This window comes from Borostomias antarcticus, assembly GCF_949987555.1.
Source record: "Borostomias antarcticus genome assembly, chromosome: 22".
NCBI lineage: Eukaryota > Metazoa > Chordata > Actinopteri > Stomiiformes > Stomiidae > Borostomias > Borostomias antarcticus.
Window position 1 is genome coordinate 19,445,318 of NC_140255.1, and position 17,124 is coordinate 19,462,441.

The 17,124-nt window shown below is 45.6% G+C and overlaps 3 protein-coding genes across 3 annotated transcripts in view; all 3 read right to left on the minus strand.

Moving 5' to 3' along the window:
* fmnl1b (formin-like 1b) overlaps window positions 1-9,758 on the minus strand; it is a gene marked incomplete at both ends in the record, with an annotated part of 41,251 nt that extends 31,493 nt beyond the window's left edge. Inside the window, one exon of the mRNA XM_084456223.1 lies at window positions 9,594-9,758. Within this exon, the coding sequence (XP_084312349.1) occupies window positions 9,594-9,758 (165 nt within the window). The remainder of the gene's footprint in view (window positions 1-9,593) is intronic.
* The window catches only part of LOC311323906 (uncharacterized protein), a 571,429-nt gene that overhangs the window by 369,259 nt on the left and 185,046 nt on the right, over window positions 1-17,124 (minus strand). The gene's annotated exons all lie outside the window — the stretch shown is intronic.
* On the minus strand, window positions 14,300-15,487 carry ccr10 (chemokine (C-C motif) receptor 10; the record flags this gene model as incomplete). The annotated part of the gene is made up of 1 exon (XM_084456553.1): window positions 14,300-15,487. The coding sequence occupies one exon, from the start codon at window positions 15,485-15,487 to the stop codon at window positions 14,300-14,302; it is 1,188 nt and encodes a 395-aa protein (XP_084312679.1).

Below are 17,124 nucleotides of genomic sequence, written 5' to 3' on the forward strand. Positions count from 1 at the left end.
AATGATTTATGTATTTCCATTCATTTGTTAAATGTGAGTAAATAAACTACATATTTATTAATTCTTTCTAACCATCCATCCATCCCCCACCCGGTGTTAAGCTACTTCACACACTGCTCACGAGGGCCTGCAGCTGACAGTTCTGAATCTGAACAACGTCCTGTATTACACACACTCACATGGTATGCTAAGCTAATTAGCATGTACACAGTAATCTCTAATCCAAGTATGTTGGCCCCTACTGGGTGTTTACAGTGACGTTATAGAGACCATTTTGTGGCAAATCTGAATAGCTGCGATTCAGATTTGCGATTTGTTTTGTGAACGATAATGAATGTCAGAATGTGGGCCTCTCAGTCAGACACTGTGGGGAATTTCACTATAGCTTTTATTCAAGCTTCAGCTTCACTGCTGGTTCAGGGAACTGGAGATGTTTTGCCATGGAGTGTCTTTTGCCAGCAGACACACAGTAACATTACAATCATTTAGCAGACGCTTTCATCCAAAGCGACTTACAATATTTGCATTTAACATAGAAAGTCAGTGTACTACTACTCACCAGAACTCACAAGTGCATCTCCTTTGTAAACAAGTGACTAAGAGCATCATCTGGGGCTAAAGCCAAAGTGCAAGAGTAGCACACACGCACACACATACACACGCACAAACGCATACATACACACACACAAACACACGCGCACACACCTACACACACACACAACTACACGCACACACACAGTCAACAAACAATGAATTTGGCCAACTAATGTAGATACAGGGCATTCATGCTCATACAAGCACCCTCACCGACCGCACAAGGACTCACTCCCTGGACACCATGCTCATTAAGACACCCGCTGTCCCATATTATAACAATCAGGCCTCTGGCTTCAGCTGCCTGTCCCAACCAAACTTAAACACCTCCCTACACACACACACACACACACACACACACACACACAGCTGCACTAATTATAGACCCACACGGTCCTGCAACCCTTGAAACTGGGCTAGGCGACGGGAGACTCCCACTCAAGGACGACACGGAGCGGTCTCTCTCCCCCCCCCCCCCCCGTCCCCCGTCCCCCCCCCGTCCTGTCTGGAGCTGTCGTCCTCACGCTGTACAAACGTCAACACAGAGACATACAGTGTTTTACTTCACAGGGTCACTCAACAGGGTGGGTCACTCGACAGGTTTCTCCAACATTCAACTCCTTAGCTACTTCACCCCCTGCGCCTCATTCACCAATATCGTCCTTCAAGAGCGGAATAAGTTCCGCTCTTCAATTTCTTCCTAAGAACATTTCTAAACGACTCGCCAACTTTCCGATAGCATAATGGTTTAGGTGGGGCTGTGTCAGGTGCGTTAGCAAGTCAGAGGACTGCAGGTGGAATCCAGCGTGGGCAGTCACAATCTGATCTTAATTTAGTAGTAGGCTTCCTACTACGAGGAATTTGCCTTGGTGCATAAACAAAGTGAGGCAGAACAGTGCAAAATGTCAAAGTGATAGAATACAATATACAACCACCTACAGTCCACAAAAATGTAGACTATTAAATAGCCTACACAGCTGTCAACACGGCATGCCCTAACGGAAATCTAAAGACCGAACTCTTCCTGTCATATTTAGCAGCGTCAGTAAAATGCATGTGATGATATCAGCCTACTCATTCAGTTAACGCTGTATCCGGAGAAGCCAGGGCTCACAGTTGGACCCGGCGCATCGGGGATATTATAAGACAGACAGCACTCTCACTTTGTAAAATAATGAAAGCAATTATTATAAGATAATGAAACAAATATTATAATATTGCAATCCTATAATGTTATACAACTGCAAATTTGAAGTACCCACAAACGAGAACATTGGTGAGTGCCAGAATCTTCTAGGAAAGTGTGTAAATGGAGATTAAGAAGAAATGCTTCCTAAGATCTTAACTTTGTTGGTGAATGAGGCTCATTCTTTTAAAACGTCCATTTTAGACACAGCAGCGCCTGTGATGTAAGTTATTTATATCACACATTTAAAAAAAGGCACAGCTAATACCGAACAGAAACCTAAATCAACCGTACACACCAGTGCCCTGATAAATGAGGCCTGACAAACGATGGCGGATCGATAGGATGGGATTAGAGTCGCTGGGTTGGCCGGCCCTGCTCACAGCAATCAGAGGTGAACGCACATTCACCATGGTAGCTTTATACAGTAGAGTCACAGAGTCATCATACAAGCACATCATGTACTGTTGGCCTCATGCAGATCAATAGACTGATGATGATGATGATGATCAGGAAACTATGAGCAAGCAAAGTCACACTTGGATGTTCAAAAGAGTTTGTAAGAGAGACATGAAGTGCATATGTACTCTCAGTTAATGGACAGTGTTCTGTGGAAAGATGCAACCATAGTAAACCAGTTAGTTACCGCTGAAGTGATTAAACCTGAACAGACACCTGTCTCTTTAAGACTTCTACAAGCATTGCTCTCAGTCCGTCTTAAGAGGAATACAGCACTAATTCCTAATTAGATACTATTGATTAAACCACACACACACACACACACACACACATTTCCACAAGGACACACACAAGCACACAGCCATTCAACGTTAAGAAGTCCCCCTCTGTCAATGAGGCGAGTATTGTTTACTCTTGAATCAACAGTGTGGACCCACCACCCCGACACAACTCTTAATGAGCCCAGCCTTTTGAAACCTGACGCGTCAGATGCTTTGCTTCGCATAACAGCGCTCCTCGACGTTGTCACTCCCAAACCCACCCAGCGTAGCTGTTTTTATTTCAAATTCCTCAGAACCAACGCTGCCTGGCGAGATCGTTTTCTGATCTGCCACAAGTGGATCTCTATTGAGAGTATCCAGACTGATTTGCGAGAGAAACAGAATGTGAGCTCGCAAAATCAGGATGGTCTCACGACCAGCTTGCAAAAACTGTGAAAATCTTCAGTCCAAACGTACCTGAAGTGTGTGTTTGACAACCTTTCATTCACATCTCTTTCCTAGTCCAACCGTAGATTTACTAACGAAACTGTCAGCTTTGGCTCGCGGCAAAACAGCCAGACGTGGGGTCAGGATTACTGTCTCAAACAGCCTCCGAGCTTGGAGAGCCGTTGATGGGTCTCTGTGTTAATTAAGCAGACGAGCCACTGAGAAGCAGCTCTCTGGGCAGTCAGGGCTGATCTGTGTCTGATCTCATCAAGTCACACAGTGGCGGTTTGACAGCTGGAGAAAACAAGGAAAGATCACCCCCAAAGCCATGTGAGAGAGATGGAGAGAGAAGGAGGAGAGGAGACAAAGAGAGGGAGAGGAGAGAAGACAGAGAGAGAGAGGAGAGAGAGGGAGGGGACGTAGAGAGGGGGAGGAGAGGAGACAGAGAAAGGGAGGGGAGAGAGAGGGAGGAGAGGAGACAGAGAGAGAGAGAGGAGAGAGAGGGAGGGGACGTAGAGAGGGGGAGGAGAGGAGACAGAGAAAGGGAGGGGAGAGAGAGGGAGGAGAGGAGACAGAGAGAGAGAGGAGAGAGAGGGAGGGGACGTAGAGAGGGGGAGGAGAGGAGACAGAGAAAGGGAGGGGAGAGAGAGGGAGGAGAGGAGACAGAGAGAGAGAGAGGAGAGAGGGAGGAGACGTAGAGAGGGGGAGGAAAGGAGACAGATACAGGGAGGGGAGAGGAGAGAGAGAGGGAGGAGAGAGAGGGAGGAGAGGAGACAGAGAGAGAGAGAGGAGAGAGGGAGGAGACGTAGAGAGGGGGAGGAAAGGAGACAGATACAGGGAGGGGAGAGGAGAGAGAGAGGGAGGAGAGAGAGGGAGGAGAGGAGACAGAGAGAGTGAGGAGAGGAGAGAGGGAGTAGAGAGAGAGGGAGGACAGAGAGGGAGGGAGGATATGAGACAGAGAGAAGGAGGAGAGAGAGAGAGAGGGAGGAGAGAGGGAGGAGAGGAGACAGAGATAGTGAGAAGAGGAGAGAGAGAGGGAGGAGAGAGAGAAAGAGAGGGAGGAGAGAGAGAGGGAGGGGAGAGGAGACAGAGAGAGAGAGGGAGGAGAGGAAAAAGAGAGAGAGAGGGAGGAGAGGAGACAGAGAGAGAGGGAGAAGAGGAAGACAGGTAGAGGGGGAGGGGGTGAGAGCGGGTGAGGGAGCTATACAGAAAAGGAGGAGAGAAAGGAAGGAAGGAAGGAGGGAAGCACTGAGGAAAGGAGATAAGGAGATACTTTGTGGTACTTATGTAACACACCTGCAACACAACCTGTTTGCCACGTCAGACTTTTGCACGATGACTGCTGACATGCGAGCGGGTAGCCGGTGTTTTGGTCTAAGAGCTTGGATATAATAAGCTGCCAAGTTCCGCTCCTACACAATAGAAGCACATTTCATAAGCAGTTTTATCATTGCTATCTACTCCGTGTTGACGCATCATTTCTGACAACCAGGCAGCCTGGGGTTAGGGCCTGAAGGCTGCGCTGTACTTGCTTTTAACTACACGTTTGCGTATGCAAGATGGCTACCAGGCATATTTAGCTCCATCACACAACCACATCTAATGCACACACATCACTTCATCACACAACCACATCTAACGCACACACACCACTTCATCACACAACCACATCTAACGCACTCACACAACTTCATCACACAACCACATCTAACGCACACACACCACTTCATCACACAACCACATCTAACGCACACACACCACTTCATCACACAACCACATCTAACGCACTCACACAACTTCATCACACAACCACATCTAACGCACACACACCACTTCATCACACAACCACATCTAACGCACTCACACCACTTCATCACACAACCACATCTAACCGACACACACCACTTCATCACACAACCACATCTAACGCACACACACCACTTCATCACACAACCACATCTAATGCACACACACACACACACACACACACACACAACCAGATCTAACACACACACACACACACACACACCACTTCATCACACAACCACATCTAACGCACTCTGTATGTGTTTGATTGTTAACTTTCAAGTAAATTAAATCAAATAAAAATAAAACCCCCACACGCACGCACGCCAACACACACATTGTGATTTGTATACTGCATTCAAAACCACCTTTGGACATTTACACACCGGCACCCACCACCACAGTGCCTTCTGGGTAATATGCAAAGTAAGTGAAATATGACATGCAGTAGTGAGTGGAGATGCTCCCCGTTCATTTGAATGAGGAGAATCAGTCAAGTTGAGACGAGCTGGGCGGAGTCGTCCTTTTACACACATTATCATCTGTGATCCACAGTTCACACACAACACACACAACACACACAAACACACACGTGCACACACCACATTCACACACTACACACATACCCACACACATACAAACAGCACAACGCACATATTGTACACACACACACACACACACACACATACATACACACACACCACACACACATATACAGTACACACACCACACACACATACATACACACACAAACACACACACATACTGTACACACACCACACAAACACATACATACTTTACACACCACACACATGCATGCACCACACACACACACACACGCGCACACACACACACACACACACGCACACACACACACACACACACACACACACACACACACACACACACACACACACACACACACACACACACACTCACTCTTAGTGCTGAGCCAGCCTTTGCCTGGACCAGGCTGGGACCATCATAGCTCTTTGCAGCTGCATTCTACGCGTTCATGTGTTGAGGGTCTCCCACGCGGCAGCCCGTCTGCTCGGTATGCAGCCGTCGCAGGCCTCCTGGCACATGACTGATCTGCTACACACACTCAGCAGAAGAGGGGGCGTTGGACGAGGGTGTGGGTGAAGGAGGAGTGATCTATGTTTAGTGCTCTGCAACAGTGATGTAGCAAAAAGTGTGGTATCAAAAAGCTTGAAAAAGGGACTACTTAATCATCACAGTATAACACCAAGTCAATTCAACTTCAGGGATGTCGATCACTCCAGGTAGGAAGTGTAAAGGATTGTTTCACCTGCTCAGGTGCAAATGAAAGTGACAACAGTTGGACCAGAGAGGCAACAGCAAGACACGCCCCAAAAAGGAAATGGTTTTGCAGGTGGTGGCCTGGCGCACTCATGCACACACACACACACACACACACCTGGAACTCTCCCCAGTTGTGTGATATTTCAGACAACACAACGCGCTACAGGCCTGCTGTCCTCGCTGTCTCCCTGAGACACTCCTCAGTGCTACAGGCCTGCTGCCCTCGCTGTCTCCCTGAGACACTCCTGAGTGCTACAGGCCTGCTGTCCTCGCTGCCTCCCTGAGACACTCCTCAGTGCTACAGGCCTGCTGCCCTCGCTGCCTCCCTGAGACACTCCTCAGTGCTACAGGCCTGCTGTCCTCGCTGCCTCCCTGAGACACTCCTCAGTGCTACAGGCCTGATGCCCTCGCTGTCTCCCTGAGACACTCCTCAGTGCTACAGGCCTGCTGCCCTCGCTGTCTCCCTGAGACACTCCTCAGTGCTACAGGCCTGCTGTCCTCCCTGCCTCCCTGAGACACTCCTGAGTGCTACAGGCCTGCTGCCCTCCCTGCCTCCCTGAGACACTCCTCAGTGCTACAGGCCTGCTGCCCTCGCTGCCTCCCTGAGACACTCCTCAGTGCTACAGGCCTGCTGTCCTCCCTGCCTCCCTGAGACACTCCTGAGTGCTACAGGCCTGATGCCCTCGCTGCCTCCCTGAGACACTCCTCAGTGCTACAGGCCTGCTGCCCTCCCTGCCTCCCTGAGACACTCCTCAGTGCTACAGGCCTGCTGCCCTCACTGCCTCCCTGAGACACTCCTCAGTGCTACAGGCCTGCTGCCCTCCCTGCCTCCCTGAGACACTCCTCAGTGCTACAGAAATATGGAGAGTCAATTCACCAGGCATGCATGCTCCAGAAGGCACACTGTAAATCACACAGCAATTCAATCACATACTGTACGTGGAACTGCAGAGTACAGTATACACGGCACACAGTAAATACTTGAACTTCAGCAGGACGGTATTTTAGAGTTGATATTCCAGGGGTGGATTAATTGATTGAATACAATGTACAGTACAGTACTCACTCAACACAGTCTTTTAAGCTGCACTTGCAAATAACCCCCAGTTAGTGATGAGCTACAGGTGTGTATACAGACTTTACTAAAGGAGTAGTTTGGTATTAAGCATCATAAGGTTGTTATGAGGTTATTTACTGCTTATGATTATTTTTTTATTGATCTATTTATTTTGATCTATTTATTTATTATTGATCTATTTATACAATGGTCCATATAACCTTTTTGGTAGACAAGTGCACTCTTGAGACATTAGTGCTCATTGCTCATGTCACAGCTACAGTACACAATGGATGTGTATGGGCATATACAGTATATGTTCATAGAGAACCATCAGCTGACCATATACAGTAATGGATCTCTATGGGTGTGATTTTCTCTCATATAATAGGTCCAAATACTGTAGGCTTGACAAAATGGTGTGTCATAGAGAAGTGTTTTGGAATGTGTTTCCAGTATTCAAATTACCTCTCCCTCAGCTCCAGAGGGTAAATCTATGCAAACTGATGCAAATGAGATTTGCTTTACTCGGGTAAGGCAAAAGGTCAAACTGTCTGGCTATGGGTTCTCCTGGCTCAAATCTGTTGGTGAATCAAATAACTGAGGAGCTAAAAGACACATCTCCTCATGAGGTGTAGCTGATGGACACCAAAAGGCATTTGACATCTGTAAGGATTTGAACTACTGTATTGTTTTGTTTATATGTCTATCCTTTTGAGCAAACACCTGTTATTTTATTAAATACATTGTAATTGTTTCAGCATGTGCTATAAAGAGAAAAAAATAGAAGGTGAAGTGATTTTAGAAGCCCTGTCTGCTGCAAGGGGGGAAAAAATATTTAAAAGAAAATGAATGTTATCTAGCTACAATTCCTCCAGGCAAAAGCATGACGAATTCACATACTGTATTTACATACTGTAAACTAAAAAATGGATGCTGGCTTAACTCTTGACTTATCTCTACTCTTTAAAACAAACTCAATTTGTTTATGTGTTATATTTCTTTGTGACTTTACAATTCAAATTGAGCCCAGTAAAATAGCTCTGGTACGAGAAGTACATCAATCAATCTAGAACTCTGACTTCTCACATTCCAACCTGTCTGAGAGACTCAAATCATACATGCGAGACAAGATGGAATGATGTTATTGACACAGCAAGGTGCTGGTGCTGGACAGCTTGTCATACATAGGTGTGAGCAGAGATATGTTGGTTAACTGTTTTCGACACACAGGCACGAGGTGTGTAGTCACAACCTCAGACCCATGTTCTTGCAGGAGAAGAGGACAAGGAGGCCCAGTCGTCGAAGAAACGAGAAAATCGGGTTATAGTCAGGGAATGCTGGACTTGTAACTGACTCTGATGTTGACTTGTCATCGAGTGACTGGGAAAGTTTAATGTGAGAAACAGTAGATAAGCTCAACTTACTGTCAACCCAGATTGGTTGCATTCATGGGATAACATTTTCAAATACACAATAAAGAAAATATTATGCTGTTATATGTTACAGTAAAGCAACAAACATATTTTCTAACTGCTGCCTAATTTTCTAACACCTGTCAATATCTTAATATGGGACATATCAATAACCTTACTTTGACAACTGTGAAGAAGTGTTCACATCAGTGCATCATCCTTCATTTATGATTAGTTCATAGTTTACGAGGTGTGACGTACTGTAGTTTGGAGCAATGGGTCTTTTAATAACATGGTAATATGGGCTATACTGTTTTGTTTTTTTATCCCTCTGCTAACTGACCACACAATAAACCTAACACCTTAGTAAGACAGAAAAGAAAAGAGTTGTTGTGTGTCTTTCCACAGTCACAGTATGTACCCTGCTCTTTGATAAGCCTGGCCCGGGGAATGTGCACACTTTCAACATGTTCAGCATTCTGCTTCATTGTGTTGTTTTCCAGGGTGCGGAGGGAAGGGGGGTGAAAGTGAATGTGTGCCCTCACTGGCTTTACAATGTCTTTTGTGTGTACGAGTGTGTGCCAATGTGTTTGTGTGTGTGTGTGTGTGTGTCTGAGAGAGAGAGGGCGAGAGAGAGAGAGAGAGAGAGAGAGAGAGAGAGAGAGAGAGAGAGAGAGAGAATGTCTATTAGTTTGACCGACTGACAATGTGTTTGTGTGTGTGTGTGTGTGTGTGTTTGTGTGTGTGTGTGTGTGCGAGAGAGAGAGAGAAAGAGAGAGAAAGAAAGAGAATGTCAGTGACTATCACTGACCGACTGACTTACAATTTACATACAGTAAGTGTGTTTGCATGTGTGTGTGTGTGTGTGTCTGTGTGCGTGCATGCGTGAGAGAGAGAATGTCAGTTTGACTGACCAACTGACTTACAATTTAAGTGTGTGTGTGTGTGCGCGCGCGTGCACGCCTCTGCCAGTTCGTCCGCCTGTCTGTACTGTGATTTGACAATCTGGCATGTGTGTTTCCGTAGGCGGGCGCGTGTGAACTCACCAACACGGCGTTAAAGCGCTCCTCCAACTCCTCCTCAGTTGGCATGGGGAGCTTGGGCTCTGCCGCCTGCTTCTGGGGAGCCAGCATCGTTCCTGGGGGGGCCGACACCACCCTCCCCTCCTTCCCCTGGGGGGGCGTCTCTACACCGCCCGCTGCGTTGCCCATCGTCGTCTGGTCGGTCGACTCCCCCACCCCGGGACTCCGCCGCGACTGCTGCTCCTCCACAAAGACAAAAACTAGCCCCGCAGTCTAGAGCCAGCTCAACCTCACAGCGTAGGACAGGTGTCGGAATGTGAAAGGTCTTTATATGGGACTGACCCTTGACCTTTCAGAATGTCCATAGCCCCTGACTGAGAGAGGAGGCCAAAGCAACATCTTCACGGATGTCCTTACTCTTTCGTTTTCAGCATAGTAAATTAAAATACAATTCTTCAAAAGATTAAACATGTACAAATGTGGAATAAATAAATAAATAAACAAAAACTTAAGAGGGCAGGAGAGTGAGAGTCTGAAAGAGAGAGTGAAGGAGAGAGGGTGAGAGAGAGAGAGAGAGAGAGAGAGAGAGAGAAAGAAAAGTTTGCGTTTGACACTTCTACCGTACCACAGCTGCAACAAAACCACAATAAAGAAGACAAGAAAAAAGGTAGACCTTCTGTATCTCCACTGCAAAACTCATAGGCGGGTTATTTCCCAAGAGGCGGCAGTCCTTGCCGATGAAGACAGGTGACAGGGGATCTCGCAGGTAGTCTGTAATAAGAGCTGCTGTCTTTAAACTGGGGTCCACATGTCATCTTGGGGCTTAAAGGTCTGTTGGCAGCCATATCTGAGGAGTAGGACAGAAGAGGCACAGCCAACTCCGGCTATACCCGGGACAGAGACAGAGATGGAGGAGGCGAGGCAGCACCGTGCATGCAGCTCCCTGCGCAGAGAGAGCGAAGGGAGACCCGTGGTGGTTTCTGGGTCCTAGTGCCTCTCTAGTAACTCTCAAAACTAGTAGGTTTTGTGTGGTGCAATTTTGGCTGAGGGAAGGTAAAGGGACAGACACACGAATTTCTCAGAGGAATTATCTAGCCCGGTCTCGCCATCCTGATCACGTGACCTCACATTCTGTTTCCCTCCGCGATCCACAGACCACACATGCGAATTGGGTCTAGTGAAGCCAGGCTAACAATTATCTACAGTTCAACTGCAGCATCAAGATATTCACTCTGTCACCCCCTATAGCACCAATTGGTGCATTAAACATTGATGTTAAGCCAAATAGTACCAAAACATCCAGTACATCTTGAGAGAATCTTATTAAAACACCTTTTGGACCTCGTGTGGTTGCACATAACAGTAGATTCGGTTGAGATTACAGTACATTACATTACAGTCATTTAGAAGACGCTTTTATCCAAAGCGACTTACAATAATTGCATTTAACGTAGGTGTTCAGGGTACTACTACTCGTCAGAAGTCACAAGTGCACCTCCGTTCTAAACAAGTGAGTAAGAGCATAATTTAGTGCTAAAGCCAAAGTGCAAGACTAGCAAAATATGAATAGCCTTAATAGGTGCTTAAGATGGGCAGCGACTCTGCTGTCCTGACGTCAGTGGGCAGTTCATTCCACCACTGCGGGGCCAGGACAGAGAAGAGCCGTGACCGTGTCCATCGACCACAGGGGCCTCGGAGTGACGGGGCAGCCAATCACCCCGAGGTAGCAGAGCGTAGCGGTCGGGAGGGGGTGTAGGGTTTGACCATGGCCTGGAGGTAGGAGGGGGCTGTTCCTTTCATTGCCCTGTAGGTTAGCGCCAGAGTTTTAAACTGGAGGTGAGCTGCTACAGGGAGCCAGTGTAGAGAACGGAGAAGGGAAGTTGTGTGGGAGAACTTGGGGTGGTTGAACACCAGGCGAGCTGCAGCATTCTGGACAAGCTCCAGAGGTTTAATGGCTGATTCTGGGGCCCCAGCGAGGAGAGCTTTAGTCCTGTACAGTCCTATACAGTCCTGTACATCGCATCTTGCCCTGCCAGGGGGAGAGAACAACCAGTTTGAGAGCCTTATTCAAATGAGCTTATTACATCACTGAAAATCGTATAATGCTTTGATCGTGTCCTAAACACACTCGTTGTGACGTGTGCCAGTAGATGAATACATGGGTCAGAAATAGGTTCAAGCACTTAATCAGTCATAAGTTCTGCAGAGCAGCTGTGACATAACAGAGCGCTGCCTGGTCAGAGTAGGGCAGGCGGTCTGATGAGAGAGAAGGCCTCGCTGCTGGTTCACAGGTAGCAAGTGAGTGGCGTGCTACTGATCACCTGTACTGTAAGTGGGCCTTTAATAAATGATGAGTGTTACGTTGATACCCGCTCTGACCACACCTGGTCGGCGCCACACAGGGATTACATAAAACAAAGCTATGTGTAATTTAGCACTAGACAACAGAACCTGTAGAAACTTTGTTGTGGATGTTGCTACTGTAGAATGAATAACAGATTCATATTTTAACAGGTGTAGGCCTAATAGGCTATATAGTAACTGCAAATACAAATATAGCTTTTCCATAAACTTGGTTCCACGTCATTTTGCTATAGGCTAAGAACATTTTTTATGTGGTCACCCTCTGTTTGAAAGCCAGGGTAGGCCTACTATTGGCATAGCCAATATTAAAACCGACTGATGTATGCATGGTCTGCCATTGTGCAGTCCTTCTGTGATGGGGTGCCATCTGCTGGTCCCAGTAGGACTATTACACTGCAGATACAATGACGCACTGGGTAGTCATGAATGTTTTTATTGCTGACATGACATGCAGTTGTACAGTAGGGAGCCGGAGGTCTTCCAGCATATAAAATGTAATCTCACTACACACACCACATAGCGAACGACAAATGTCTTATGATGAATTACATGTAGAATATGTTTGCCAGCTAATACATTATCACTATACAAACTAGTCATGCCACTCCCTCCACTATGCACCAGGAAGCAGCTCTCACTAGCTCCACTGGACACACCTGTCAAATTAAATCAAATCAAACTTTATTTGTATAGTGCATTTCATACATACAGTGTATCCAGAGGGATAGCGGAGGGTGTCCAGACGGAAGCAGCCCTACACCAGGGTACTGTAACTACACCAAACCACTGTCTTCAATCCAACATCACTCTCACCAGCTCTTATAGGCTAGGCAATCTGTGAGAAAAGGTCATCCCACCACAAGCTAATTGCAACACACATTATCAGCTCACAAGATTGCCATTTAACATTCAAAAGTCCATAAAAGTCTGAGTAGTGAAACATTGTCAGAATTGGCATCATTTGCAAATACAGTACAGGTCAAAGACCAGAAAACTGTCCATTTTACTGATACACAAAAGTAGATAATTTTGTTCTGGTGGAGGCTCGTCCATTGAGGCAGGGGAGGACAGTCCTCCTCCGTTTTTGGAGAGAAGAGAGGGATTAAAATATAAATATATGAATTTATTTATTCATAATTAATATGATCTCAGTTTTGTTCATAAAGCATGTTTTCCCTATGGATAAAACCCCATTATTGAAATTCTAAAGCTCCAACAGTGACATCTATAACATGCAGCTGGATGACCTATAGATATCTATGGAAGGGAGGCTAGCCTCCCTTAGGGCGGGTTCTTTTATATTAAATCAATGTAATGCCTTTTTTCTTGCTAATTTGTGATTGGCCAAAACGCTGAAAAATGACCGCAAGGGAGGACAGTACTCCGGCCCTGTCTGAACAGGATTCAGATATTGACATTTTGTTAGTACAATCACATTCCAGATTCCAGATTTACCACAGTGAAGGCTGATTGAGTCTGCGTTGATGTCTGTGTTTCTCTTCCCTGTGCCATTGGAGACTTTTTGTGTGTTCGTAGCTCCACAATATAATACATCCGAAAGTATTATGGGACATATTATACATCAAACTTTGATGTACAGGTCTGAAAATATCTGGTGTGGAGTTAAAGTGGTTGAAAAGTGAGACTTTAAATTGAACTTACGTTCGTTTAGTATAAATGTCAATACATTATTAACAATAATGGCAATAGTATACAAACTCTTGCACACATAGACCTGTCTGCACCATCTAGGCATGTTAGGGAACCATACAGGCATGTTAAGGATTTATAAACTTTTATTTGCCCCCTTGTACAGTACATTTGGATTTCTGTATATTTTGCATCTATTGTAAATTTATAGTCTAGTCTGTTGTCTTTTGATGTTTCCCAGTGGGGATCACTACTACTACTACTACAGTACTACTACTAGGCTACTATTACTACAACAAAATAATAATAACATGAGGGTACCACACGCACACACACACACACAAATATATCAGATATGGAGGAAATAGCAGTCATTTATGTGACTCTCTGTAAATGATATGGAAGGGTTGTTAAAATCTCTCTTCTGTGCTTCTCATCTCATCTCTCATCTCAAAAGCATTAATCACAGAAAATCATGAAAATAAGTGCAAAACATAATTGCAAATCATCCAGCAAAGTATATAAAAAAAAAAGATTTACAGAGAATAAGATACGCAGATCAGATTGCGGTATAATTACTTTTTTGCTACTCAGAGAATATCGAATGATTTACAATGATCACATAGGGCTAAGGGTGATTCAGAAAGATCTGGTTGTGGTGTCTGAAGACCGAATCAGATCATTTGGAAAGGTTGAGATCAAGACAGATGTATCAGCTAAGCCACGTGCGGCTTTATTGTAGGAAACTGAAATTTGGTGTAAGTTGACTGAGTGTCAGGCGAGCAGCTGCGCGGTGACACCGGAGAGAGAGCGGAGAGCGTGGTGACGCCCAGGGAGCTGTGCAGGATAGAGCTGGTGTCCAGGTGAGGACTCGGCCTTCCCCCACAGCGGCAGCCTGCGTCATGGAGTAGCTTCAAAACATCTTTCCTGAATCGTACCCCAATCAGGGCGTAGAGAACAGGGTTGAGGCCGCAGCGAATGTACGCCAGGGTGCGCGTGATGTACTCCCACAGCAGGGCGCTATTGTACTGGGTACAGGTCGGTAAAGGTCCTGCCATCTTGATGGAGAGCACCACGGTATATGGCAGCTGGAAGACTAGGAACACAACCACAAGCACCACCATGAGTCGCAGGGTACGCTGGTGCTGCCAGCCCCTTCCCCGCCCGTGGACATGCCCCTCCAATAGCACCCGGCCTATCAGGGAGTAGCACACCACCATAACCAGGAAGGGCAGGCAAAAGCCGGCGACCTGAGCGCCGTGGGTGGCCATTTTGACCCGCCAGGTCTCTTTCACCCATACAGGTGTCTTCAACCTGCAATGTTTCCCCCCCAACTCTTCCTCCACCTGTGAAAAGAGGATCTGGGGGAGGCTAAGGAGTGAGGCAACCAGCCACACGGCCAGAGAGGCTAGCTTCCCGCACATTAGCATGCGGCTGCGTAGCCGTAGCGCCTCCTGAGCCCAGGCTACCACCACGTAGCGGTCGATGCTAATGCAGGCTAGCAGCAATAAACCGCTATAGGTGCTGACGTAGTAACTAGCTTGAGTGGCCTTACAGAGGACAACCCCAAACGGCCATTCTTCAAGAAGAGTGTCCCCGGTCTGGAGAGGCAAGGTGAAGAGGAGGAGCAGGTCTGCCAGGGCCAGTTGGAAGAGGAAGATGTCAGTCATGGAGCGCAGCCGCAGACGACGGTAGAGTGCGAAGGTGGCTATCACCAAGGAGTTCCCCACTATTCCCATTAGGAGGACGAGAATGGACACGCTGGTCTGGAACACCTTGATAGTGAGCTGCTGGTCCGACTCACACCTCTCAACCAGATCATCTGTGGATGTGGAGTTGTAGTTGAAGTCGTAGTCCTCTGTCACTCCATAGTTGTAGTCATCTTCAAAACTTATGAGATCCATATCTGGTCATCAATGACAATTCAGAAACAGTGTCATTAACAAACGTTCTCAAAAATGATTTATTCATGCAATACTGTTAAATTCTTTCCATGTTTAATTATTTAAATGTGTCATTGATTGAACTGGACTGATAATAATAATTAAAAAAAACAGAAACAATGTTTGTTTAGTTATTCTTCTCTCGCTTAGGCTCTTGTCCCAATTCATTCATTGTGTGTTTGATGTGTGTTAAATATAGGCTTGTAATGGTACAGGAAGGTAAAAAAAAGAAAAGAAAAAAAAAGCGAGACCTTGTGAAAAAGGTGTTATTAATCTGTTCAGAGCGGTTTGAGTAAGCAGCTGTAGGCTAGCCTATATTTCAGGGAGTTGCGTGACATGGCTGCAAGCCGTTGGTAAGAGGGAAGTCGTGGGTTGACTACAGGTCTGGAAATCAGTCAGTGTCGCGTGTCAAGAGTCTTTATAGTTGGTACCTGTCACCACTGTGCTGCATTTCATTTACAATCCCCAGACCTGATAATTGCTGTTATCTTATTGTCTGTCTCTTTATGACCAGATAGTGTGTCGGGTATAGCCTATCTTTTTGGCTTCCAGTAAAATGAAGGTGGATTCTGAGGGAAGGTAAGAGAAAAAAGTGAGTGAATGAGACTTTCTTTTTTTTTTGGGATGTGTTGAAAAGTTGTGTGTTTGACTTTGAAATAGCCTATATATTTCCATTGATGATTAAGTGGCAAATGACCTGGTGTAACTGCCCAACATTGTTTTCAAAATGTTATACAGCAGGCTATTATACAGTGGGATTTTATATATATATATATATATATATATATATATATATACACAAATATTTTATGTGTTAATATGTTTTGTATATATATATATACAAATATGTTTGTATTTATATTTGTATGCCACCAGTGGCAGCAGTGATGGTGGTGCCTAATAGGCTACTGCTTCAAAAATAGCAAATATCAATCCTTTAATGATCTTTGAAATGAAAGAATTCTTGAACTCTAACACTGCTGTGCTGTTCCATCCTATGCTGCATCACTCTCTAGCTAGCCTACTGCTGGGTTTGGTGACTCAATCCTAGAATAGGTAGGCTACCGTTTATCACCATCATACATCTCAGATCTCATCCACTGGCAATCAACCACTAGGTCTCTGAGATCCACAGATCTCGTCTCTGAGATCCCACGATCAAAGCTTAAAGGAAAAGGTGACCGAGCTTTTGCAGTTGTGGCTCCACGATTGTGGAACCAGCTGCCCCTAGAAATCAGATGTGCTTCCTCCATCTCAGTTTTTAAATCCATGCTGAAAACACATTTTTATTCTCTAGCCTTTTCGGCCCAGTCTTTTACTGGTTAAATGTGCTTTGCTTTGTGCTTTGTCTCGTTGTTGTTGTTTGCTGTTGTTTGTTTGGTATTGCTTGCTGCTGTTGTGTTTTATTGTTTTCATATTGATTTGTATATGTATCTTATCTTGTACAGCACTTTGGTTAGCCCAGGCTGTGTTTTTAAATGTGCTTTAAAAAATAAACTTAACTTGACTTGACTTGACAAACTAATCCTATGATAGATTAAGTCATGATAAATTTACCTAAAGCTAGCCCATTTTAACTAGCTAAAATAGTTAGTTTT